The following is a 26,453-nucleotide window of genomic DNA, read 5'->3' as shown; positions in this document are numbered from 1 at the left end:
AACTGATTCAACAGCACCTAACAACAAACTACAACAAAATGTTCCAGGAGCTATAATATAATTTGATTAACTACAGATGAAGAGAGGCCAATTGGAAAATATGCCAATTATCACCATATGTGCCTCAATGGCATGAGTCTCAATTTGCCTCAAGAAAGGGACAAAAGTTATCTAGATTTTCACTTCAGCAAAAGTTGGACAGTTACATTTTCTTTCTAACCTGAAGGTTCCATGATTCTCTTATCATATTTTTCTAAACCTCTGAATATTCTTCCTCCGTTATAAAAGCAGTGTTAACTTGAAGACAACAAAATGAATAGGTAGGGCATCAAATCCTACTTTCTCAACAGGCAAGAGTTCAAACTCTGGAAAGGAATAGCTATGTGTTGTAAACCTAGCTTGTAATGAACTAGTAAGGCTGAAGGGGATGCATTCCAACCTTTAAAGTACTTACAAGTTAGCTGACATGACTACTTTATAGAACAGGGGGTCTCAAACACTAGGTGTACAAGGTCACCTGGAGGGCTTGTTAAGCCCTGGCCCCCAGAGATTCTGATTCAACAGGTTCTGGATCAGGCCCCCCAAATCTGAAAGTCTAAGAAGTTCCCAGGTGATAGTGATGTTGCTTTGGGTTTCAGAGTTAGGTAAGTACCTACAGAGAAGCCTAAAACAGAATTAAAGGTGGTAGACATGATATCCATTTGTTATGGAGGTAAAAGTAGAAGAGTCCTTTCTAAGAGGAGGTCACAGTGTAGCTCCCAAAGAAGAAACCAAAATTTTGATAATTTGGACTTCCTACACATTATAAGAAGGAGCTGTGGTAGTGTAGTGGTTATGAATCGGGCTGCAAACCTTACGGTCAGCAGTTCGAAACTACCAGCTGCTCTGCAGGAAAAAGATGAAGCTTTCTGCTCCCGTAAAGATTTACAGCCTGGGAAACTTTGTACAGGGTCACTATGGGTCGGAACCAACTCAACGGTACTTAACAACAACAACAACACATTATAGGAGTCCTGGTGTGACGCTGTGGGTTAATGCACCAGACTGCAAAGCCCTCTTAAACTACAAGGTTGGTGGTTCAAGCTCACCAGTCATTCCTTGGAAACCTTATACAGGGTTGCTATGGGTCAGAACCCACTCAATGGCATTAACAACAAAACCAATACATTATAGGGGACCTGGTGAGGCACTGTAGGATAAACACTGAACTACTAACCACAAGGTCGGTGGTTCAAAACCATCAGCCGCTCCTCAGTAACCCTATACAGTTGCTATGAGTCAAAACTGACTTAAAGGCACTTAACACCAACAACACACATTATAAGTGAGCTAATAAGGAAAGGTCTGACTGAAAAAAGAGAGTGCATCTGCCTTTTTGGAGATGTCACAACTCATTTATAAAGCAGTCGATGCATGCAGACCTTGAGAACACCATGGAAACAGGAAGCAAAGGGTCAAGAAGAATTTGGCGGATTTGGTGTAGCTCACTGGGGGGAAGAGGAGAAATGTTGTAATTGGTAACTTCTTTTCTGGCTTTTTTTTAATGGAAGAGTTTTTATCTTTCTTCTATGAAAGCACCCATATGTTAAATTTTCCTTAAACTGCTTGGAGGGTTCTTGCTTTTATTTCTAGATCACACTTCAGAGGAAGTTTCGAATTGCAAACAACAGTATTTCTCCAACTTGGATTACCTCACCTTGAGTCCCTGTTGCCACACCCAATTCCCTTCCCCTAACTGCTCACACAGAACCAGAGGGATATGCTTAAAAATGACCAACAGACTTTGACACTCGCCAATGGCTTCCTGGACCCTAACAGTAAAAGCCAAAGTCCTTTTAGTGGTTTCTGAGGCCCTACAAAAGGAGCCCTGATAGCAAGTGGTTAAGTGCTCAGTTGTTAACTGAAAGGGCACTGCTTTGAATCCACCAGCGGGTCCTCTAGTGAAGACCTGGCAATCGGCATTGATTACAGCCGGGGAATCCTGATGGGCAGTTCCATGTGAGTCACAATTGAGTCCAAGGCACAAGGACTTACATGGTCTGACTCGATGTGACCAGCTGGTGCTCAGTGAGCTTACTGAATGAATGGATGATCAACAGAGTCCTTAAAAAGGTATGGGGATGATATGACAGAGGTGCCACCCTATCCCTCACTCAGGGGTATTTTATCCTTGGCCACTCTTTTCACACATGATATGCCTATCAATTGGTAAACCACATCATTAGTGTTAATTAGCACCTACTAGGGTATATGGAGTCCTGGTGTGGCGCTGTGGGTTAATGCACCAGACTGTAAAGCCATTTGAACTGCAAGGTTGATGGTTCAAGCTCACCAACTGCTCCTCAGAAACCCTATACAGGGTCGCTATGGGTCAGAATCGACTCGATGGCAATTTACAACAACAACAACCAAGGAAATTAGTCTCAGAATTGCAAAGAATCTGACCAACCCCTGAATTTAAATGCTAACTGCCTCATGGAAAATTCTACAAGCTGTCTGGTGGGGCAGAAGAGATGTCACAGGAACACTGCATTTTTTTTTTTTTTTTTTTTTGGAGAAAATGCCATTGGGGGAGGAGTAAGGTGGAAGGGAGGGAATGGTCATGGGTGGGGCCACCTTTGAAATGGATTTCTTTGCTGAGAACAAAATACCCAAAAAAGAATGGTAAGCAGACTGTTAAATTCATATGTCTGAAAACTATTTTGGAGCCCTGGTGTGTCACTGTAACATAAGCACTGGACTGCTAACCTCCAAGGTCAGTGGCTCAAACTCACCAGCCATTCCTTAGAAACCCTACATTCGATGAGTCGGAACCAACTCAACAGCATTTAATAACAACAAAAATTATTTTAGTACAATTCCAAATGACTTCTCATTGCATTCTGGGAAATAAAGTGATCAGGAGGTGGTAGGTGGAGTAGCCTATAAAGAAACTTTAGTGCTAATTGTGGTTGTCAACAATCAAATGGGAAAGGATTTGCTGTATTAACATGTATTCTGGGTCCAATGATTTGATTGGCATTAAACACCATAGACAATCTCATGTATGCAGAAAACTTCTGAAAAAAGAAACCAAAAGGGACTCCTCAATGATCAGTTCCTAATAATCATTAAAAACAACTTTAATATTAAAATTTTATAATTGGATAAAACCGTTAGCTTGTATCTTTCATTGTACACCATGGAAAGAATTACTCTTAAAATGTCATTTGCCATGACAGAAAACAGGGTTTTAACATTTTTTTTCTTTCCACATGCAAATCAGTTTGAGGTGACTTGAAGAATTAAGTCTGATTTAAATCAAGGGGGGCAGCTTTCTGATGCCCATTGTTAATGTGAGTGTGTAAGGGAGGTTTCAGGTTCTAGTTGAAACACCACAGAGTGCAGACAAACTGGAAGGGATCTCATTTCACTTTAGAATTGAAAAGCCCTATCACTGGCAGCCACAGCTGAGAATCACCAAGGTTACTCAATATCAAATAGCCTGAAAAGATTCTAAACCAACACCAGACACTTCAGTTAGCAATGACTGATAACAAGTCTTATCCACACAGTACCTTCAGTGTAGCTTTTTTATGCTACACCCAGTGAAATACAGAGAACACTCAGGTTACGCACTTTATCAGGAATTAAAATAGAATTGCTGAAGCAGCGGATTCTCAGACTGGCTATGGATACAAAATCAAAACAAAAAGCCTTTTGTTGAAACAATCCATAGTGATTTGTTAAGGCTGGGTCCATTTACATGACTGGCTTTGCTAGTCCATCTTTTGTGTGTTGTCTACCATAAAAAGAAGGCAGCATATGTCACTTTACTGATTTGGAAAAGCAACTAGTGTTCCTTTCCCTTTCGCCTCTGACTTCCTTCTCACAGGCTAGCAACTCTGACAAAAGCACTTCTTTCAGGGTGACTGTCCTCAGAATCTTTAGTCTTAAGAGAAAATCCAAAATGAGAAGCTATCCAGCCCCTTTGATAGATGATTTCCATTCTGTTCACTCCACAGTTTTGTGTTTGCTCTTTCCCCAATAGAGACTTTAATCCATTGTTGCATAAGATTGGACAACATTCCCTAAGGACAAAAATTCCAAAAGAAAGCTAATGAAATACCAAGATTATCAACAAGTAAGCCTTTAATAGCATCATTTGTCTCTGAAAAGTTGCCCTAATAAAATTCACAAGCACTGAGCGAGAGAGAGCACAAAATGAAGCTATCCTTTGCTTTAAAGAACTAACAATATAATACGGAGCGGGACACATTTCTTCAAGCCTCAGACGCTACCAAATGAACATCTTCCACATTCCTTTGCTCTAAACATGCTTTCTCCATTTCTCAATCTAAGATGCAGAGGTTGTGAAACCTCTGACCCCTACCCCCACCTGTGTCCAGGTCATTCCCCAGCCTCCTCCAGGAATGTCCTTTTAGTCTCTTTTTTAATATCTGCAGTCACCCACTCGGTATTGATTCTTTCTGACTGTTGTTGTTAAGAGCCGTGGAGTTGGTTTCAACTCATAGTGATGCTGTATAGGGTTTCCAAGGAGCGGCTGGTGAGTTTGAAACACTGACCTTGTGGTCCAGTGCTTATCCTACAGGGCAATGCCGGAACTCCCTGGTTTGACTACAACCATGTTTTAATTAGCTGTAGTTTTGTTTTGTTTTTAAAGTAGTATTATCTCTACCCTGCCAGCTCTTCAAGATATACTATTACCCTTTGCTTTCTTGACACCATTCACTATACTTCTTTCTTTAAAAAAGTCTTTTAAATAAAAATAATGATGAAATCAGGCTTCTTAAGACACCAGCATCCTTGAAACTGCTCTTTCAAAGGTCTTCAATGACAGTCCAGTGAGCACTTTAGGCCTCTTCTGACCCATTGTCCCCTTTGTGAGCATCAGCATGGCTGCTTCATCCTGATTTCCCTTCTCAGACCCTAAAAGCTCCTACCTGAGGATACTCACTTCAAGGACCTGCACACTCTCCCCCTCGCTCTCTCATCTGCCATCTCATCACTCCCATGTTCTCACCAGTTCTTCAGTGACTTTTCAAAATGCTTTCAGAATCTCCACAAATACAATAGTATCGACTATGCCAGTCACTGGACTATGTGCTGGAACCCACAGGTGAAAAGACAAGGCTCCCAAGGTTCTTGTCAGCTGGTGGTAAGATAAAAAGGGAAACACTATTAGCCCATCACAAGTGGCGAGGTGGATGGCGTGGGAATCTGTGGAGAAGGGAAGTCAGGGTCTTCCCTGGAGGAGGGGGAAGCAGGAAAACTCGAGAAGAGGAAGTCTGAAAGGGGAAATCAGAGCTGGTCAGGTGCATGAGGTTGTGGCTTGGAAGACAGAAGGAATCAATCAGAATGTGCAGTGCACAGAAACTAGAGCTCACGTTCCAATCGAAGGACTGTATTCTTCCTTGGGAAAGCATACATTTTTATCCTGGGAGCTAGTAAAGAATTAAAAAAATAAAAAGACATATGATCAGTCCTGGTGTGGTACTGTAGGATAAGCTCTGGACCACAAGGTCAGTTTGAACTGCAAGGTTGGTGGTTCAAACTCACCAGCTGCTCCTCAGAAACTCTATAAGGGGTTGTTGCGAGTCAGAATCGACGACACTTAACAATAATGATCAGGTATGTGTTTTAAAGACAGCACTGCAGGGCTCAAGCAGAACTCAATGATGCTACCACCATTAACCCTGTACATGAGTTATTTCATGGACATGTCCTATCTCCCATGACTGGCTTTAAGACTCTGAAGAAAAAGAACATGTTGTTCATCTTTGACTCTAACAATACCCAAGCCCAATGCCTCATTCACAGTAGGCGCTTGGCAAATCTTTATGTCAGCACAGACTTGAGTGTGTTTGTCAGACTCATGCCCAGTCATCGGTTATATTTTCCTGCTAATAAGCTTAAACAGTTACATATTAAGACATCTTCCGCCCCATGGCGAAAGTCAGAGACAGATAAGATACAACTTGTGGTCCCCACCACTGTCTACCGAAGCACAAGAAACAGAATTCTCATTTCCCGTCTCATTCTCTATGAGTCACAATTGACCTGATGATAAGGCGTCTAATCTCCTTTTCTAAAGTCCCCGAGTTGTCGAACAGTTAACGTGCTCTGTTGCTAAATGCAAGGTGGAGGTTCAAGTCCACAAAAGGGACTCTGAAAGAAAGGTCTAAAGATCTATCTCCATTCATTGTGCCACGGAAAACTTTATGGGGCCTGGCTCTCCTTTGAGGAACACGAGCTCACCATGAGTTGGAACCAACTCAAGCAACAACTGGAATCTACTATTTGGCAGCGGTCGGTCACACGGAGAGCAATATGGCGCTGCTGTTCTGCAAGGAGTCACTGTCACTCTGCTTTCCGAAAGAGGAGAGCTGGGGGAGTGGGAATGCGGCGGGATGGCCGTGTTTCTCCACGTCTCACAAGGGTTTTGTTTGCCTCTGACAGGGTGCAGTCTTCCCACTTTTCTGTCGCTTGATTAGGGGGACAATTTGGAGTTTTCCTTCTCTAGTAAGTTTCTGCTTTCATAGGTTTTACTGTATATTTACCAACACTTAAGTGGCTTTTTTTTTTTTTTTTTTAAATACTCCCCTTAGTTCTATGCCTGTTTTAATTTAAAATGGGGACAAAAAACTCAGTATGAATGAATATAAGCAATTTAATATTTTTTATTTGTATAAGACACTGCAAGTCATCTTTCTTTAGCCACTCTCCTATATCTACCAACTTCACCAAGGATTATTCATCAAGAATTCAAATAAAGAACTAGGTAAAGTGTAAACTCAGCTGTGAGTGTGAAATCCTCAGTATGCGTAAATTCTCTCCATAGCCTCCTCTTTCTTTCCCTAGTCCCTTCACTGTCCTTTTGTGTTAAGGCCACTGACATACGAATGGTCTCTTACAACACTGAAACTAAGTAACAAAAGCCAGTAAAGGTAAACAGTGGTTACAGACATTGCTGCTGTTGTTAAGTAGCCAGTGAGTTGGGTCCAACTCATTGCAACTCAGTATAGGGTTTCTGAGGAGTGACTGGTGTATTTGAACTACCCATCTTGTGGCTCAAACCAACCTTGCAGTCCTGTGTTTATCCTACAGCGCCATACCAGGATATTAACTACAATCATGTCACATGGCAAACCTTCCTTTGTTTCTTAAATTTATTTGAATTTTAATGAAATCTGAAATGAATGACGTGATTTCCTGAACAACTGTGAAGGTTTTAGCACTAACAGGCTAATGTGAATTTCAGAAGTCAACTAATAACCACATTAGCCATTGGGCCATCAGATGCTGCATTGAACATGGCCGCATGAACTTCGTGAATGATGAAGGCAGGTGAAGAGGCATCAAAGGGGCAGGGACCTCAGTGTCTCTGGGTCCTAGACCCAGGAGGCCAGCATGGGCAAGATGATTAACATTAAGAGACCTGAATATGAGTTCTGACATTGTTGTTGTTGTTATGTGCCATGGAGATAGTTCCGACTCATAGCGACAACTATAAACTGTTAGGTGGTTAGAAGTTAATCTCTTAACTCCTCTGGGCCTCAGTTCACATATCTACAAAATGGGAAAAGAGAATGTGCCAAGTAACTTGCAAAGTTTCTTCCAGCTCTTGTATTTCAGGGATCTCTCAAAGGTCCATAGGATCCTGCTTATGTGGATGAAATACAGCTGAGTGTTGAGTGTTTGTGGCTGTCCCTGTCTTCTGCAGATGTTTACTGTTCTTGTCTTCTCTTCTTCCCCTCCTTCTGCAGCAGAAGGCATGGGCTGGGGAGCACCAAAGGAGTCATGACTGCCATTTGGGCATGACGCAGAGATGTATCAAACTATTACCTGTACTTTATTGAGCTTCAATTCAAATACTGCCCCTTCCTCCACACACAATGCATTCCCATTGAGGGACAGGTACTCTGAGATACTTTACATCAATAAGTTCATTTGTTCCCATGAGAACAGGTATTATGCTTTCTACTTTACAGATGAGAAAACAAACTCAGATTATTAAAGAACACACACTTGAGAATAAAGTCAAGTACTCGTAATACACACTCACTATGGGAATGAGTAGGAGATTACCAAGACATGGTTTGAGTCTAGAAGCAAACCATGTGCCTTCTACTAATCTTGGACTTTCCTATTAGAATGTGCGCATCCCAGGAGGCATCTGGCACGCAGGCTGGGTTTATTTTTTGACCTGGCTGATGGTTACATGGATGTTTGCTTAATAATTATGTGTTACAATTGCCATGCTTTGTGCCTTTGTGTTATATTTCACAATTTTAAAAAGCAACAGAAAGGAAACAGGTGAAGAAAACAATGGTCGCTATGAGTCGGAACTAACTCAATGGTACTCAGCAGCAGCAGCAACAGGTGGTCCATATAAATGTGGAGGTAGGCAGGTGTTTCATTCTAGGGCAGAGTGTTCTCAGTCAACACCCTCCAGGATCTCCCAGACAGAGGATCTCCCTCGGCAGAGAGCCACTACATCCAGAAAGGGAATCCAGCCAGATATACAACTGTGGCATCCCAGGGACCCACGAGTCCAAGGTAGACAGAGCTACCTCCTCAGCATTAGACTGTAGCCTGGGCAGTTGCCAAATCCAGAGACTCCCATAACCTTTCTCAGAACAGATTTAATATCTGTCTAGGTCAAATATGAAATAGGACGAAGCTTCATGCAAGGGAAAGTAGATGCAGTTATCCTTAGATAAAGTCTGTGTGTTCAGATTTGTCAGAGACCCCTGGCTGCTGGAACTACTCTGAAACAAGACATTCAGATACGTAATGTGTAAGTACACACATACACTTTTTAATCACTTGGTATGAAAATGCATTTTTTTTTCATGTTTTAAATCCTTCACTTGTACCTCCAGATATAATAAATATACCGTCTGGTCTAGAATTAATATAGGCCACATGCAACACCCCTCCCTGTGCTCACACCTCTCATTCTACATCCACAGAGTGTGCTGACCTACTAAAACGTGTTTCTTCAGGAAAGAGTGCTGGGGCTGGAGAACATTTCTGATATCAACAACAGATGCTTTGTCAGCTAACTCCAGCAGCAGTGTACATGGATACAGTAACGAAATTGCCCGTTAAGCATAACTAAGAGAAATCATGTTTTATGCCTCCCTCAAGCTGGCCTTGTCTAGGTGATACAGTGTTAAAATTAATGTATGCCTTTATTTTAGCCTTCAGTATACACACGATTATCAAATGAGGATATGAAGAAGGAAAATCTGGACCTCTCACTGAATGTGAACAAGACTTTCCTGTCTCTCAATTCCCTTTTTCCTGCTTCATTGTGTGGCTCTTTTAATAAACCTAAAAAATTATCCAAACCTAAAAAACTCATCACAACCCAAATTTAATTCAAAAAAAGTTATTCAAACAATTACGGAGACTAAAAGGGTTGTTGTTGTAAGGTGCCATCGAGTCGGTACCGACCCATAGTGACCTTATGCACAACAGAATGAAACACTGCCCGATCCTGGGCCAACCTCACAATTGTTGCCACACTCAAGCCCATTGATGCTGCCACTTGGCCAATCCATCTCGCTGGGAGTCTTTCTCTTTTTCTCTGACCCTCCACTTTACCACACATGATATCCTTCTCCAGCGACTGGTCCCTCCTTACTAAAAGGGTAGAATTCTGCAAATTCTGTAAGATGATCAGTGAAATTTGTTATTAATAAAAGTCAGCAGGGAATCTGATGCAGACCGTGCAGACCCGGTCAGGAGTTCAAGGCCCTGTGGGCCTAAGCGTTGCTTACTGTCCAAACCATAGGCTCTGAGGATCAGACTTTAGCCACCTAGCAGACATAGCAAAATGCCCCTCATCTGATTATTCAGTTATGCTGGTTAGTAATTCCATACATGAGCCCTGGAAACCCACAGATAAATGTAAAAACCTTCCCTAAAAGCCGAGACTGTAAATTCCAAAAAGGCAAAGTTTTTCCCAAAAAAAAAAAAGCTAAAGAGCATAGAGAGAAACTCTGTTAACTGATGGTATGTGGAGGGGGTTATAATCAATGTAATGAAACAAGGTATATGAATGTTTGAATGTGAAACCGATGATGTGCCCTGAAAACTTTCACTCAATCTACAATAAAAGCCTTAAAAAAAAAGTCAGTTGTCTTATTGAACCAAAGATTAAAACACTGTTTTGTTCTGTTTTAAATTCTTATGATTATGAGGGGACTTCAAGAAGTTCACAGAAGAATTTTATTCTCTTTTCATTCCGTTTTACCAGGAACAGGAAATTGAGTATTTTGGCAATTTTTAAATGTACAATTCAGTGGCATTCACAATGATGTGCAACCATCCCAACTATGTATTTCCAAACTTCTTCAACACCCAAATATAAACACCATATCCACTGAGCGGTACCTCCTGCTTCCCACTTGCCCAGACCCTAGTAACCTCTCATCTACCTTCAGTCTGCGTGGATTCACCTAGTCTCAGTGTTTATTATGTATGTGGACTCAGGCAATACTGGTGTCAAGCTGATTTCATTTAGCACATTTTCAAGCTTTATCTATGTTGTGGAGTCCTGGCATGGTGCTGCAGGTTAATGCGTTGGTTTGAACTGCAAAGTTGGCAGTTCAAGTTCAAGTTCAGTTCAAGTTCACCAGCTGCTCTTCGGAAACCCTATATAGGGTTGCTATAACATCTATGTTGTAAGCATGTATCAGAACTTAATCCTTTTTATGGGTGAATAATATCCCATTGTGTGTACACTTTACTTCGCCATTCATCGGCTGATCAACATTTAGATTGTTTCTGTTTTTAGCTATTCTGAATAATGTTGCAATGACTACTGTAGTCCCAGATGTCCATGTCTTTTGAGTTTATACCTAGGAGTGGAATTGCTAGGACATATGAGAATTCTGTTTCACTTTTTGAGGAGCCACCAAAATATTTTCCATTGCCACTGTACCATTTTATATTCTCACCAGCAACATACAAGAGTTCCAATTTCTCTACATCATCAATAACACTTGTTATTTTCTGATTACAATTAATATAACCATCTAAGTAGGTATGAAGAGCCCTGGTATGTGCTGAAGGATACGGCACTGGATGTCAAGGTCAGTTTGAACTATAAGGTTGGCAGTTCAAGCTCATCAGCTGCTCCTCAGAAACCCTATACAGGGTCACTATGAGTCAGAACTGACTCAACAGCATTTAACAACAATGACAACAATAGTAAGTATGAAGTGGTAGCTGATTGTGGTTTTCATTTGCATTTCTTGGCATGGCACTGTAGGATAAGCATTGGACTACTAACCACAAGGTCGGCAGTTCAAACCCACCAGCAATTCCTCAGAAACTGTATACAGGATCCCTATGAGTTAGAATTGATTCACTGGCATTCAAAGACAACTAACAAGGAGTCCTGATATAATGCTGTAGGATAAGCACTGAACTGCTAACTGCTAACAGCAGTTCAAACCCACCAACTGTTCCTCCCAGATACCCTGCACAAGGTCTTATGAGTCAGAACTGACTCAGTGGTACACAACAACAACAACAACAACAACAACGACTAATGGTGTGCTTACTGGGCATTTAGATATTTTGGGAGAGATGTCTATTCAAGTTCTCTGCCAACTTTTAAATGAAGTTGTTGACCTTTTATATTTGAGTTGTTAAAAAAAAAAAATTAAATCTGGATTAGCATGTATTGTCTTTAGCAGCAAATCATGACCTAAATCTCAAGTAAGAAAATAAATCAACAAACCCCAGCATGTCCACAAATTGTATCAAATTTGTGACTGTCCAACCACAAAGACAGATGCTTCTGGCTATACTGGGCCGTAACAGAGTGGCAAGGCCCATGGAAGATGGCGAGCTCCAGCAGTCCACAGGTCTTTCTGGGATATAACCTGTTCCTCTCTATGGCAGCAGTTGGGGTTTTCCAATGCTCTTCTTTTCCAGCTGAGCCTCTCCCTTGGTGCCCACTGTTTCCCATAAATGTCTACACCATAATCTTAATGTAGGACAGCAAGTTCAGTGCTTTCGAATAGGAAACTTTCATCCGTTCATTTTAAAGCTCTAGGCATGTTATAGAATTGAAGCTCAAATACACATTAAATTGTGCCTCTTATCTGCCCTATGTACCAACACAACATATTTTTCATAAGATTTGCTGGTAATCTGTGCCTTAATCACTCAGAAAACCATTTCTGCATAACTTTTGCAGGTAAATATTTACATTTAGTTATTAAAATATTAGTCCTTGCCATCACCATTTCTCTCAGCATTTTATGTGATCCTCAAGACAGAGTTAGCTTACGAAACACTGACAGACAAATCCATACAATGATTATTTAATGATTATGCAAAAACACTACTCTGTTTAACTTTAAAGAAGGGTATGATTTCTTTAAAACTGGGGAAAAGATCACTGTAAGAATAGGAGAAGGAATACTGGCCTGGCACTGTAGGATAAGTACTGGACTGCTAACCACAAGGTCAGCGGTTCAAACCCATCAGCCCTTCCTTGGACACTCTATACAAGGTTGCTGTAAGTCAGAACTGATTCAATGGCACTTAACAATAAAAACAGAAGAAGGAACAAAACTGACTATTCATTGTGACTAACTGGCCATCTTTAAAAAATTTTTAAGCCAAAAGTGATGAGATCAGATTAATTCAGAATGATAACCTATACAACATCAAGCCTTAATGATATAAGATATTCAAGGTTTTGGTTTTTTAAAAATCTCCACTGATAATAAGATGAAATACATACTTTGCATGTATGTTGTATTGTCTTAGGTTGCTAAAATGATGTAGAGAAAGTGGTACCTAAAGTTTTGTACATGTGATTAAAAGTAAATGAAGACCAAAGGAATTTGGAGGCTCTTTCTCATTTTGTTCCCAACCACCAGTCTTAAATAACAATTATTTATCTGAAATCTCTTATATGGTTTTTACATCTAGACTAATGGTTAAGCTCCAAGAATTTACCAAAAATTAAGAAAATATATATTAAGTAACTTTGATGAACCATTTTAGGGTATCAAAGCCATTGCAAAAGCCTTTTCAAACTAAACGTTAGGGAACAAAGCCACTGGGAGTATCCAGTATGAATCCACTGAACAGTCCAAAGAAAATAAGAGCAGAAAATTCTGTATAAAAACGTTCAACTTTCCAAGCGGAAGACAGGCTTTGAGTATTGGAAATTTGAAAATACCTGAAATATGTAATGAAGCCCAGAATCTTGGATCAAGTTCAACAACTGAAAGTTGGGCTTGAATATTCTAACTCACTGAAACCTTCCACAAAAAGCATTTTCTCCAAGCCAGACCAGGCAGTGCTCTGCTGTTCAAAGTAGACAGAGAAGTGCTAACAATGGCTACCTGAGGGCTTTTCCTGAGAATGCTGCCATTTAATACTCTTATCAACTATTTGGTGAAAGAAGGCAGGCTACAAGTAGAGAAGTTCCTTGTTGAAATTTACTAACAGTAAATGGCTAGAAACTGAAGAGGATCTACAATAAACTTTGGTTGCAATTAGGTACAATAAGTGGCCAACATCAAAAAGGCAATGAAGCTCAAAGTACCGACAAGGCCCTACAAAAGAACCAAATGAACGCCAGTCTTCTCATTTAAGACTGGAGCAGAACCTGGTAATGTCTTTGTTTCTGGATGGTGCAATGCCAACATTGTAAATTAGTCACAGAAGGACAAGCAGTGTATGGACTTATTATATATAAAGACTTAAAGGCAAATGTATACACACCAAAGTTGATTAGTGGTCATCAGAGGCGGGAGGGGCTTAACAGTGATAGAAAAACAGCTGATTAAGGGTAGGGTTGCATAGTCAATTATTGTAAATACTGTCAATAAGTTAAACACCTGCAAAACACTGAAGTGGCAAAAGTTGTGTAATAGATAATATTTACATCAATGGCTGAAAAAAAGAAAGAGAAGAGAGTAGCCACTAAGATTGCTTATGTACAACCCAACATGGTTTGTAGGTTTAAGACTATGGTTTCATAGGACAACCTAGTTAACTGGTCTAATAACATGTCCAGTACTTCTATTCTATCCTCTAGTTCTTAGCATAGTGCTTGAGGTACTTAAAAAAAAAGTCTGCAAGCAGTAATACAAGCATGACAATTGGTCTCTATTTGCCTAGAGCAACAGAGGAAAAAGGGAAGTTAGAAATAGGAGAATATGATGTGTATGGCTAATTCCCTCCATAAAAAACTGCCTCCCTTGTCAAGAGACCAGGAAAACCAGCAGAAATTCAAACACTATTATAATAGAGTATTATGGAGTCCTGGTGTAGCATTATAGAATAAGGACTGGACTGCTAACTGCAAGGTCGGTGGTTCAAACCCACCAGCAGCTCCTTGGAAACCCTATACAAGGTAAGTATGAGTGGGAACTGACTCATTAGCACTTAAGACAACAACAGCATGCGTAGTTAAATATTAAAACAAAAGCAAGAGTAAGTAGTAGTCATGTTATGATTACAGTGCTTCACTTACTCACTACTGCATGTAAAATGTCAGCAGTGAGTGGTGTTCCCTAGCCCCCAATAAAAGCCCCACCCCGCGGATGATGGTCATCATCCTCAACCTCACTGTAATGGTGGTGTTTTCTGGATTTGGTCAAAGTCCACCCATTCTATCAGATCCACTACGTCAGTCTCTTTTATTTCCTTCCTCTCTGCTAAGAAGTGTTCCAGCGAAGAAAATTTATTAGGAGAGATAAAGGCATTCTCAGGAAAATTTACCTTAAATTTAGTTGACTGGTGGTGGTGGTACTGGTTATGTGCCGTGGAGTCGATTCCGACTCATAGTGACCCTGTACAGGGCTTCCGGAGTCTGTAAATCTTTACGGCAGGGCAGCAGAAAGCCGAATATTTCTCCTACAGAACAGCTAGTAGTTATGAACCAATTTGTAACCAGTATGATACCAGAGCTCCTTAAATTGAGTTGATGAGGCACCACTTTTCACATGATCTACAATAAACTGGCAAGGAGCTCTGGTAGCGTAGTGGTTACGAATCGGGCTGTGAACCACAAGGTCAGCAGTTCGAAACTACCAGTTGTTCCGCGGGAGAAAGATGAGGCGTTCTGCTCCTGCAAAGATTTACAGCCTCGGAAACCCTCTACAGGGTCGCTATGAGTCAGAACCGACTCCACGGCACATAACAACAACAACAATAAATTGGCAGGCCTTCATTTAGCACACACTTGATATCTTCATGCTGACAGTCTGACTTGAATGAGGAGTCATTCAATGATGACTATGGTTTGGTTTTCAGAAGTGAGCATTAGTTTTTTGGAAACAAAGCAATGTCAACCAGCTGTATATTTGTACAAATGAAATGGTCTTCTCCTTGTTTAGTAAAAACAGCATGGTCCTTCAGATCTGAAACAGTGATATTAATATCCTGGCTCTAGTCCTCCTGCACAATGGATTGTTGTCTTCTGACCATCTTTCATGCCTTTGTCAATAAGGATTTCTAGAATCTTTCCTCAAATTCTCTTCTTTCCTTTGCAACCTCTACATATTTAGGTCTGATTCATTCCCCGTGGCTGTGACAAACTCCTGCATAGAGATTGAATTTGCTGAACCATTCAGGGTCTATCATGAATTCATATTTGCATTCTTTCCAGCACTATAGCAATGAGGACTGCACTCCACCACTCATTATACTGAGCTAATGGTGGTGAAACACTCTAGGCAGAGGTCATGAGAATGGGGACACATTTCTTATCACCTTTTTGTTGTTAAGGACCTTCGTGTCAGTTCTGACTCATAGCAACCCTGTACCCAGACCTTCACATCTGTGACAGTTTGGCTACCATTACTGAACACTCTTCAGTAGAAGAATACTTATCAAAAGGGGGGAATGCAGAAGAAAATGTCAAATTCCCATGGAATCCAGACGAGGCATCCAGAATGAAGCTAAGGGGACTTGATGAACCCTGAAACTATTACCCTGAGATAATCCTTATTAAACCAAAAATTTCCCCTGAAGTCTTTGTGAAAACAAATAATAGTTTAGCTTAATTAGTAAAAACTGTCTGCCTTGAGCATTAAACTCTTTTAACAGTTATCTTTATGGATCAAAGTGACAACAGCAACTCAAGAGATTAGACAGGAAGCTTAGGGCATGGTGGGTTCATGTTCATGGGGGAGGAACAACTCTGAAAAGTTAACTCCTTTGTGAGAAAGGCTGCACAACTCAAAGAATGTCATAAAAATCACTGAAGTGGACACATAGAAATGGTTGAACTGGTATATGTTTTGTTGTATATATTGTCAACAGCAACAAAATTAGATAATAAAAAAAGAAGGTAGTAAATTAAAGATACATAAGTGAGAGCCTATGCATGATATAAGATTTAAAGGAAGAAAAGGAAATAGGACTATGATCTACAGAGTTTGCACTACATCTTTGGTGATTCCGTGTAAAGCGATTCATTTTCTTTCCAAGCAGAAGTCACCTGCTTCCTTGAATTCCCACAGACAACTTTGGGCACATCTCCTGAGTTTGTTTCACGTTGTGGTTTACATTATAGATAGACTATAAATTCCTTAATTACACAGCCCCTGCTTTGTATTTTGCACTTGTACCAGAACAACAGATTTGCAACAAATGGTTGTTGAAGACAGTAGACTGTAGCAGTTGAGTGTATGAGCTCTGCAAAGAAGACATTCAAGTCACACAACATCTGGTGTGTGTTCAGCTGAAGCAGCAGAGGAAGGAGACCCAGGAATGAGCACAGGAAATGGTCGGCAGGTCTAACTGCCTCCACAGACTAATACGATCACCTCTCTGGCCATAAGAGCAGAAGAAATAGATGGAGCCTAACTACTATTACTGAGTGTTTTGATCAAGGACCCAATAAATCGACCTTGATCAAAAGAGTGAAATTGTGGAACAGAACTTCAAATTGCGTTTGGAAGCCAGACTTACTAGACACACTGAGATTACAGAAATCCCCAAATCAATTGCTTGGAAATAACCTTGAACTGAAACTATCCCATGAAGTAATCTTTAAAGTAAACAAATGCTTAACTCAATAAATATTTGCCTTGAACATGGTCCCCCTTTAAAATATTATCTATATGAGATCAAAATGACAACAATAGCCCTAAGCACAAATGAGAACTTTAAGGAACAGAAACATAGCAAATGTTGGTGAAACACTATAGGCTGAGATCATGAGAATGGGGACGCATTATGAAGAGCGTAGCCACTGTAAATGAACTGTAAAAACTGGTGAGTCGGTATATGCCTTGTGGTGTATAATTTTACAAAAACTCCCCCACAAAAAAACCCAAAAGTGCAACTCAACCTGCAGTACTAACTTTGAATTTCTTATAATGTAGGCCTCCATTTCTTCCTCTGTAACATGAGCAGGTAACAGTTGCTGTTGTGTGCCGACGAGTCAGTTCCAACTCACAGGCTCCTGTATAGGGTTTCCAAGTGTAACTGGTGTGTTTGAACTGCCAACCTTGTGGCTTGCAGTCCAGTGCTCATCCTACAGCATCACACCAAGGCTCAGAGTAATAGTAAGCAATAGGATTAATGTGAGGATTAAATGAGATAATGCATGGAAAGGGCTTAGGACAGCACATGGCATATATTTAAGCATTTAATAAATGTTAACTAGCAATCCTCATCATAGTAGTACATTAAAGAATGACGCATTTAATAAATGACTGATATACTAGCAAAGGAGTTCCTGGTAGAGCAAACGGGTAAGCCCTTGACTACTGACTGAAAGGGTCACGGCTGGAACACCGAGAGGGACCTTGGAAGAAAGGCCTGGTGCTCTACTTTGAAAAGGTCAAAGCCAATGAAAACCCTACGGAGTACAGTTCTGCTCTGGACACATGCAGTTTCAATGACTTAGAGTCAATGCAATGCAGCTGGTTTTATACTAGCAGAAACTATCATAAAAGTTTGATAGGTCTTAAACCAACGAGAGACAGAACTTCTAGTTGTTAAGTCTTCCAAGGTTAGATAAAATACAGAATGCCCTGTTAAGTTAGAATTTCAGATATATATATATTTATATATAATTTTAGAATAATTATATCCTAAATGGAGTCCTGGTGTGGCACAGTTGTATAAGTACTGGACTTCTAACCAGAAGGTCAGTGGTTCAAACCCACCAGCCACTCCTTGGAAATCCTAGACAGGGTTGCTATGAGTCAAAACTGACTCGATGGTGCATAACAACAAATGTTCCAAATATTTCTGGTAGAACAAGAACTTTGGTTTTACTGTTTTAAGAGAAAGTCTTAAAGTCAGTCCTTTGTAATCTCCAGTCTGAAGTCTTCCTTACCATAGGATGTTATTGTTGTCAGGTTCCATCGAGTTGGTACTGATTCATAGTGACCCTATGCACAACATAAAGAAACACAGCACAGACCTGTGCCAACCTCACAATTGTTGCCACACTTGAGCCCACTGATGCTGCTACTTTGCCAATCCATCTCGCTAGGGGTCTTCCTCTTTTTCTCTGACCCTCCACCTTACCAAACACGATATCCTTCTCCAGCAACCAGTCCCTCCTGACATTAAAGTATGAGAGATGAAGTTTGGCCATCCTGGCCTCCAAGGAGCATTCTGGCCACACTTCTTCCAACAAAGATCTGTTGGTTCTTTTGGCAGCCCATGGCACTTTCAATATTCTCCTCCAACACCTTACCATATGAAGGGGCCTCAAAAAGTTCATGGGAAAATTCCATTATCTTTTCATTCCATTTTCTGAAGCCCCATCATACACTGACTTTTCTTAATGTCAGGAGGTTGAAGTAAGAATGAGAATTTTAAACTAGATATGGAATGTTGCTGCTAACCACTGTATAGATATTTGTTCACTGTTGTTTGGCCCCAACTTATGGTGACCACATGTGCTACATGTAACCCTGCGCCATGGGGTTATCCTGGCTGTAATCTTTACGGAAGCATTTCACCATGCCTTTCTTCTGCAGAGCTCTTTTTGTTGGTAAGTACTGTCGAGTCTGTTCAACTCATAGCAACACTGTACAGGGTTTCTGAAGCTGTCAATTTTTGTGAGAGTAGAAAGTCTCATATTTCTCCCACAGAGTTGCTGGTGGACTTGAACCACAGACCCTGGAGTTTGCAATCTAGTACTGACCATACAGAGAAGAGATACAGAGAAGAGTTACTAGGTGGGCTCTAACCTGTAACCTTTAGATTGACACCTAACTGCAAATCACTTGTTCTATCCAGGCCCCTTAAAGATAGCAACCCACTCTATATTTCATGTGGACCCTACTGACTGCCTCTGCTTAAAGGGCCCAACTGGGCACTGCCCAAGTTCCAACAAACTCAACCACTTTGCATGCTTACAAAATACACATACTTCCCCTTTTCACCCAACTTGAACAAAGCAAAACAAACCATACCAAAGTGCCAGCTTTAAGAAAAATTTGCTTTGGATACTTAACAATAGCTTAAAAAGGCACTGGACAGAATTTCCCATGTCAGCAGGGGTTTGTTGGGAATTACATTAGAACTGGTGGTTGCAACAACCTAAAGGGTTTCTAAACAAGAGTGGGTTCTTTGAAGACCTGTTTGCATATCCACAGTCTTGTTTCTATAGAGACGGTAACACTTTGGACATGTATTAGGCTGTGAGTAAACAGGACGCAGTCAAATCTCTAATCTCAGCTTTTTGACAGTTAGTAATCCAACAATAAGAAGCTTGTGAGGACAATCATCTTACCCCGCAAAACGGATTTGAGGTTCAGCTTGGCTTGGCGGTGCAGGTCCTCCACACAGGGGGGTCTTGTGGTGGGAAGGAACACGTTCTCCTGCTGGTGCCATGGAGCCGTGTAGTGGACTGTCCACCTGCTCTCCTCATCTAGGTTGGAAACAGCTGTAGAGATAGAATAAATTCAGGTGTCAAAAGAAGCTTCACTGACTCCAAATGTATTACATCAAGATGGTGTTTCGGTGCTGATATATCTTTAGGTAAGGGCCAGTGAAGGGGAAGCAAAAAATCTACTGTCATCGAAGCGATTCTGACTCAGAGAGACCCTATTGTTATTGTTAAGTGTCATCAAGTCAGTTCTGACTCATAGCGACCCTGTATAATGTTTCCGAGGAGCAGCTGGTGAGCTTGAACCACCGACCTTCAGGTTCAAACCAACCTTGCAGTCCAACACAGTATCCCACAGCACCACACCAGGACTCCAGAGTAGAACTGCCCCATAGTATTTCCAAGGCTGTAAATCTTTACAAAAGCTGACAGCCATATCTTTCCTACAGAGAGCAGCTGAAACCAGCCAATCTTTTTGGGTAACAGCTGAGCCGCCAGGGTTCCTAGCAAATGGGTGGTGGTGGTGTGCCGTGGAGTCAGTTCCAACTTATAGTGAACCCTGTATAGAGTTTCTGAGGCTGTAAATCTTTAAAGGAACCAAAAGTCTCATCTTTCGCCCATGAATCAGCTGGTAGCTTTGAACAGCTGACGTTGCAGTTAACAGTCCAATTCATAACCCACTTCCAGTACCGGAGCTCCCTAGCAAAGGGGAAAAAGAGCAAATTCTGAATGAGATTTAACCTAAGACACAATGTGTCCACATAGTATCGAGTCTCGTCACCCACTACAATGTTTTGGTAGGTTTGTTCTAGAACTGCTTCCCAGATGTCCCAGATTTTCTCTATGCCAACGTTACATCAGTACTTGGAAAATATGGCCTTGGTGATAGAAATGATGCTGGATATCGCATGATAGAATTCTGCAAAATCAATGATTTGTTCATTTCAAATACCTTCTGTATAGAGTGTAAGAGACAATTATACAGATGAACCTCACCAGATGGAATACAATGAAATAAAATTGACTACATCTGTGGAAACAGACGATGGAAAAGCTACATATCATCAGCCAAAACAAGGCCAGGTGCAGACTGTGGAACAGACCATCAATTACTTACATGCAAATTCAAACTGAAACTGAAGAAAATGAAAACAAGTCAATGAGAGCCAAAATATGCCCTTGAATATATCCCACCTGAATTTAGGGATCATCTGGAGAACAGATTTGATACATTAAACACTAAAGACTGAAGACCAGAAGAGTTGTGGGATGACATCCAGAACATCATACATGAAGAAAGCAAAAAAATCATTGAGAAGAGAGAAGGAAGGAAAAAGTCAAAATGGATGTCAGAAGAGACACTGAAACTTGCTCTCCAGCATAGTGATACTAAAGCAAATGGAAGAAATGAGGAGGTACAAGAGCTGAACAGAAAATTTCAAAGGTCAGCTCCAGAAGATATAGTCAAATATTACATCAATGTGCAAACATCTGGAGTCAGAAAACCAAAAAGGAAGACCATGCTCAGCATTTCTAAAGCTGGGCAAACTAAAGAAAAAATTCAAATCTCTACTTTAATTATTGAATGACTCTCTGAACAAATTGTTGAATGATGCAGAAAGCATCAAAAGAAGATGGAAGGAATAAACAGAATCACTGTACCAAAAGTAAATGGTTAATGATCAACTGTTTCAAGAGCTAGCATATGATCAAGAGCCAATAATCCTGACGAAGGAAGTCCAAGGTGCATTGAAGGAATGGGCAAATAATTAGGCACCAGGAATTGATTGAATAAAAATTACAATCTTTGAATAAAGTGAGGCGACACTGGAGACACTCATCTATGCCAAGAACTTTGGAAGACAACTATCTGGCTGACTGATTGGAAGACATCCGTATTTGTTCCCCCAAAGAGAGGTGACTCCAACGGAATGTGGAAATCATTGGACAGTCTCTTTGATATCCCATATGAGTACAGTTTTACTAAAGGTAATATGGAAACAGCTGCAAGCATTCATTGACAGAGAACTTCCAGAGGTTCGAGCTGGATTCAGAAGAGGCCGTGAAATGAGGGATATCATTGCTGATGTCCGATGCATATTGACTGAAAGCAGAGAATATCAGAAAGATGTTTACCTGTGCTTTATTGACTATGCAAAGATTTTTGATTGTGTGGATCATAATAAGCTATGGACAACACTGCGAAGTATGAGTATTCCACAACACTTAATTGTACTTATGAGAAATCTGTACATGATCCAAGAGGCAGTTGTTCAAACAGAACATGGGAACACTGAATGTTTTAAAATTAAGAAAGGTGTGTGACAAGGTTGTATTCTTCACCATACTTAAGGTTGTATTCTTCACCATACTTAATCAACCCGTATGTTGAGCAAATAATACTAGAAGCTGGGTTCTATGAAGAAAAACATGGCATCAGGATTGGAGGTAGACTCATTAACAACCTGAGATATGCAGCTGATACAACCTTGCTTGCTGAAAGTGAAGAGGACTTAAAACATTTACTGATGAAGATCAAAGAGCACAGTCTTCAGTATGGAATGCATCTCAGTGTAAAGAAAACAAAAATCCTCACCACTTAACCAATAAACAACATTCTTATCAATCGAGAAACAATTGAAGTTGTCAAGGACTTCATTCTTCTTGGATCAACTAGCAACGCTCATAGAAGCAGCAGTCAAGAGATCAGACGACGTATTGCATTAGGCAAATCTGCTGCACAGGAACTTTTTAAAGTGTTGAAGAGCAAAGATGTCAGCTTGAGGACTAAGGTGTGCCTGACCCAAGCCATGGTATAATTTTCAATAACCTCATATGCAAGCGACAGACAGATAGTGAATAAGGAAGGCCATAGAAGAATTGATGCTTTTGAGTTACAGTGTTGGAGGAGAAAATTAAAAGTGCCACGGGCTGCCAAAAGAACCAACAGATCTCTGTTGGAAGAAGTGTAGCCAGAGTGTTCCTTGGAGGCCAGGATGGCCAAACTTTATCTCTCGTTGTTGTTGTTATGTGCCATGGAGTGGGTTCTGACTTATAGCAACCCTGTACAGGGTTTCCAAGGCTGTAAATCTTTACGGGAGCAGAAAGCCTCATCATTCTCCTGCAGAACAACCGGGTAGTTTTGAACTGCTGGCCTGAATGTTCGCAGCCTGATTCGTAACCACGATGCTAATACTTCGGACGTACTGTCTGTAGGGACCAATTGCTGGAGAAGGAGATCATGTTTGGTAAGGTGGAGTGACAGAGAAAAAGAGGAAGACCCCCAGCGAGAAGGATTAGCAAAGTGGCATCATCAATGCGCTCAAGCGTGGCAACAATTGTGAGGTTGACCTAGGATCAAGCAGTGTTTCATTCTGTTGTGCATAAGGTCGCTATGAGATAGTACCAACTCAATAGCACCTAACAACAACAACATTACAAAATGACACAACTGACAGGACCACCGCTTCCTACCTAACTCTACCACCTCAAACAACTACAGTCAAACCTTTTAAGTCCATTGCACCATGTTAGCTTTTCCTGATGGAAACAAATTTCTGACAAAAACCTTGAGTCCAGGTCGTGCTTTTCTGATAAGCATTGTTTAGAAACATTTCTGTTGTAAATATAGTTAAACCTTTCTAAAATTAAGAATGAAAAGTTCATTGCATGCATTTAAATAACATGTCTAATTAAAATGGAAATCAATTTGTGCTATACATTCTCAGTATTTAGTTTTCATATTTCTATATTCATATATATATATATAAAATTTTCCCGTTCAATTGATTTTTACAACAAAATCCATTTTGATTTAATTTTTCCCAGCACCAATAGACCATAAGATTACAGGTAGAATCAGTGTCAGGTAACTCCTCATAACAATTTTCTTTTAATGATCTTAGCTTGTGACCTTTTTTTCTCCTTCATTTTTCCTGACTACACAGCCTACACTGGGGCCCCATGGGAGCCAAAAGTGAAGTCAGTGGCACCAAGACACATTAATCAACACTTGTCTATATACTGCACTATAATACAGATGCAGGAGAGGCTAGAGAAGTCTAAGAGAAAGCTCCTGTATGAAGGTATTAAAGTCTAAAGAGTCTTAGAAATACTAGGAGATAATAGAACTGTAAGGGACAAATTGTTCCTAACTATGACTTATGCTATTGAGTTCACATTGGACAAAAACATTTCTACAATTAGCTTGTATCTAGAAACTAAGCCATAAAGCTTTTATCCAAACATTTAAAATTAATTGAATGAGCCCTGTAGCATAATTACTGAGGCTATTATATAAAGATATAATTAATATGTGTACACCCTTACTCATATTAATTGTACATGTAGAGTCCTGGTATGGCTCTGTGGGCTAATGCGCTGGACTGCAAAGTCACTTTGAACTGCAAGGTCAGAGGTTCAAGCTCACCAGCCACTCTTCAGAAACCCTATACAGGGTTGCTATGAGTTGGTACCAACTTAATGGCATTTAACAACAACACAATACCCTTAGCTCACAAAACAACTTCTGTGAAGCCTAGTTGTGTCAGGGGCAGTGAAAACATCACTCAAGAGGTACTGCACCTTTCTGAGAGCCCTAGGAACCTGAGCCTCAGGTTAGTGTGCACTCCAGAAACTCTCCCACCCTCTGAAGTTTGTCTCCAAATAATTCATTTCTTAAGTAATCTCGCCTTCTTCACAAATTGCTAACTGGGAAAATAAACACTCAGAACAAAACATCCATTTAAAAAACAAAACAGTCCTCTATGCTTCCTGCTTTCCATGTTTGGCAAAAGAAACGCATAAATCATGTGCCTAGCATTTCATGTAATCCCTTCTTGAACACACACTTTGCAAGGAGAATGTAACTATTATTCTTAATGCCCAACATCCACAAAGACCTGATTTGTCTTTTGTTTATATATTTGAGAACTTAGCACTGAACGCACACTACATTTCCCGAAGAGTATTCAGGGCTAATTATAACATTTTGTGCAGACGTCCGTCCATTTGATGTGAAGATTTAATTACCATGCTTCATAATGGGGAAATATTGAAAATGGAAATGATTCCTATTTGCCGATGACAAATCAAATCCAAGTAATGGCATTCGAGTCTTTGCGATCACAGGATCAGTCCAACTGTACAGCTACCAATTGGCTCATCTGAAAGAGCAGTTGTCTCTTCCCTGCTGTAGCTCCCCCTTGCCAGGGCAGATACTAATCAATCCATTCAGAAACAGGAGTAGAGCCACAGGAAAGCAGCTCTGAGTGTCCTTCTTTGTTGCCGCTCATAAGCTTCTCCAACCAATGTTCCACCCCCCCCACCACCACGCACATTTATCCAGTTTAAATCATTGGTCTGAAAAAGAAATTAAATAACCCAGCAACTGGGTAAAAGCAAAACCATGAGCTGTTAAAAGTGGTGTTTTCAAAGGGAGGTAGAAGTACCTGGACTGAAGAAACTGAAACCAGGAAAAAGTGCACTAGGAAGCCATACCACAAAAGCTTTGTACTTGAGGACAATCACTGGTCACTCTACACAGTATGTCCTCCAGTTCTTAAATACATAACAGAGGGTACAGGGGCGCTTCAGAGGCTTGAATCCACCCCCCCCCCAAAAAAAAATACATGATATGTTACACAGAAGATTCCTTACTTGAGCTGCATATGTAACTAAAGAATTATCTTTCTTTAATGCATCAAGGAAAACAAAGTACAGAAAATGTTTCTTAATTCCTTCTTCAAAGGACTTTTTGTGTGTGTGTTTTGAGAACCACTAAAAATTTCAAATCCCAACCATATATAAGACATGCTAGGATAATACTACCCTTGAGTTATAAAGGTCTGAGTTAATGGAACACTCATAGAATGGAGTTTAACTTTGACCAAGAATGCTGTTTCCCTCACTCTACTTCAGTTCCTCAAAGGATACAGTAGTGCATAAAAAAAAAAAAGAGAGGGAGAGACATACACGGTAGCTAGAGAGGAGAAACGGAACTACTTACTTTTCTTCTTGAAAAGTTTAATGAAAGACTTGATCTTTGCGTTAATGAAGACCACCATTTCCAGGAAGACTAGAGACAGTTTAGAAGTTTAAATCCCAGGAGAAGCACAGTCCCGCAGGTAGGTGAAGCTGTTTGTTCGGCTCCAGATTCTATCTATCTACCTCCAGCCTCATATCCTTAGGCATCTGCATGGGTTGATGTAACTTTGAGGTTGAGTTTATTGTCAGGCAGTTACAAACCATTAACCGTCCTTGAACCTGAAAAGCTCCCAATGAAACCTAATCTTTACAACTAGGAACAGCCAGTTACACTGTGCCCAGGAAGAAAGAGGAAGCCAATCGCGGTTCTTACTTCTGATAACCTCATCAGGATTTCTGCCTTGGTGCTCATTCATTCAGTGTTTCTCCAACAGATCAGAAGTTTTTCCTCTCTGGAGTCCACAAAAATAGCGCAGATTTTCCTCTAGGGAAGTCAGGGGGGATAGCAAATGTGTTCCCCATTTCCACTAGGCCACGATAAACTGCAGATCTCTTTATTGGAGCCGACAAGTCTGCAAGCAATTCCATGTTGATTCTTTGACTCTATAGTTAATTCAGGGTA

General features: G+C 40.5%; 1 protein-coding gene across 1 annotated transcript in view; it reads right to left on the bottom strand.

Moving 5' to 3' along the window:
- The window catches only part of NHSL1 (NHS-like 1), a 106,425-nt gene extending 80,514 nt beyond the window's left edge, over nt 1-25,911 (bottom strand). The window contains exons 1-2 of the mRNA XM_006834709.1: nt 25,854-25,911; nt 19,751-19,903 (exon numbers count right to left, since the gene is read on the bottom strand). Of these exons, the coding sequence (XP_006834772.1) occupies nt 19,751-19,903; nt 25,854-25,911 (211 nt within the window). The remainder of the gene's footprint in view (nt 1-19,750; nt 19,904-25,853) is intronic.
- Nucleotides 25,912-26,453: the final 542 nt, after the last annotated feature.

Source organism: Chrysochloris asiatica, unplaced genomic scaffold (assembly GCF_000296735.1).
Source record: "Chrysochloris asiatica unplaced genomic scaffold, ChrAsi1.0 scaffold00013, whole genome shotgun sequence".
Lineage (NCBI taxonomy): Eukaryota > Metazoa > Chordata > Mammalia > Afrosoricida > Chrysochloridae > Chrysochloris > Chrysochloris asiatica.
This window is presented reverse-complemented; position numbering and strand designations above follow the sequence as displayed.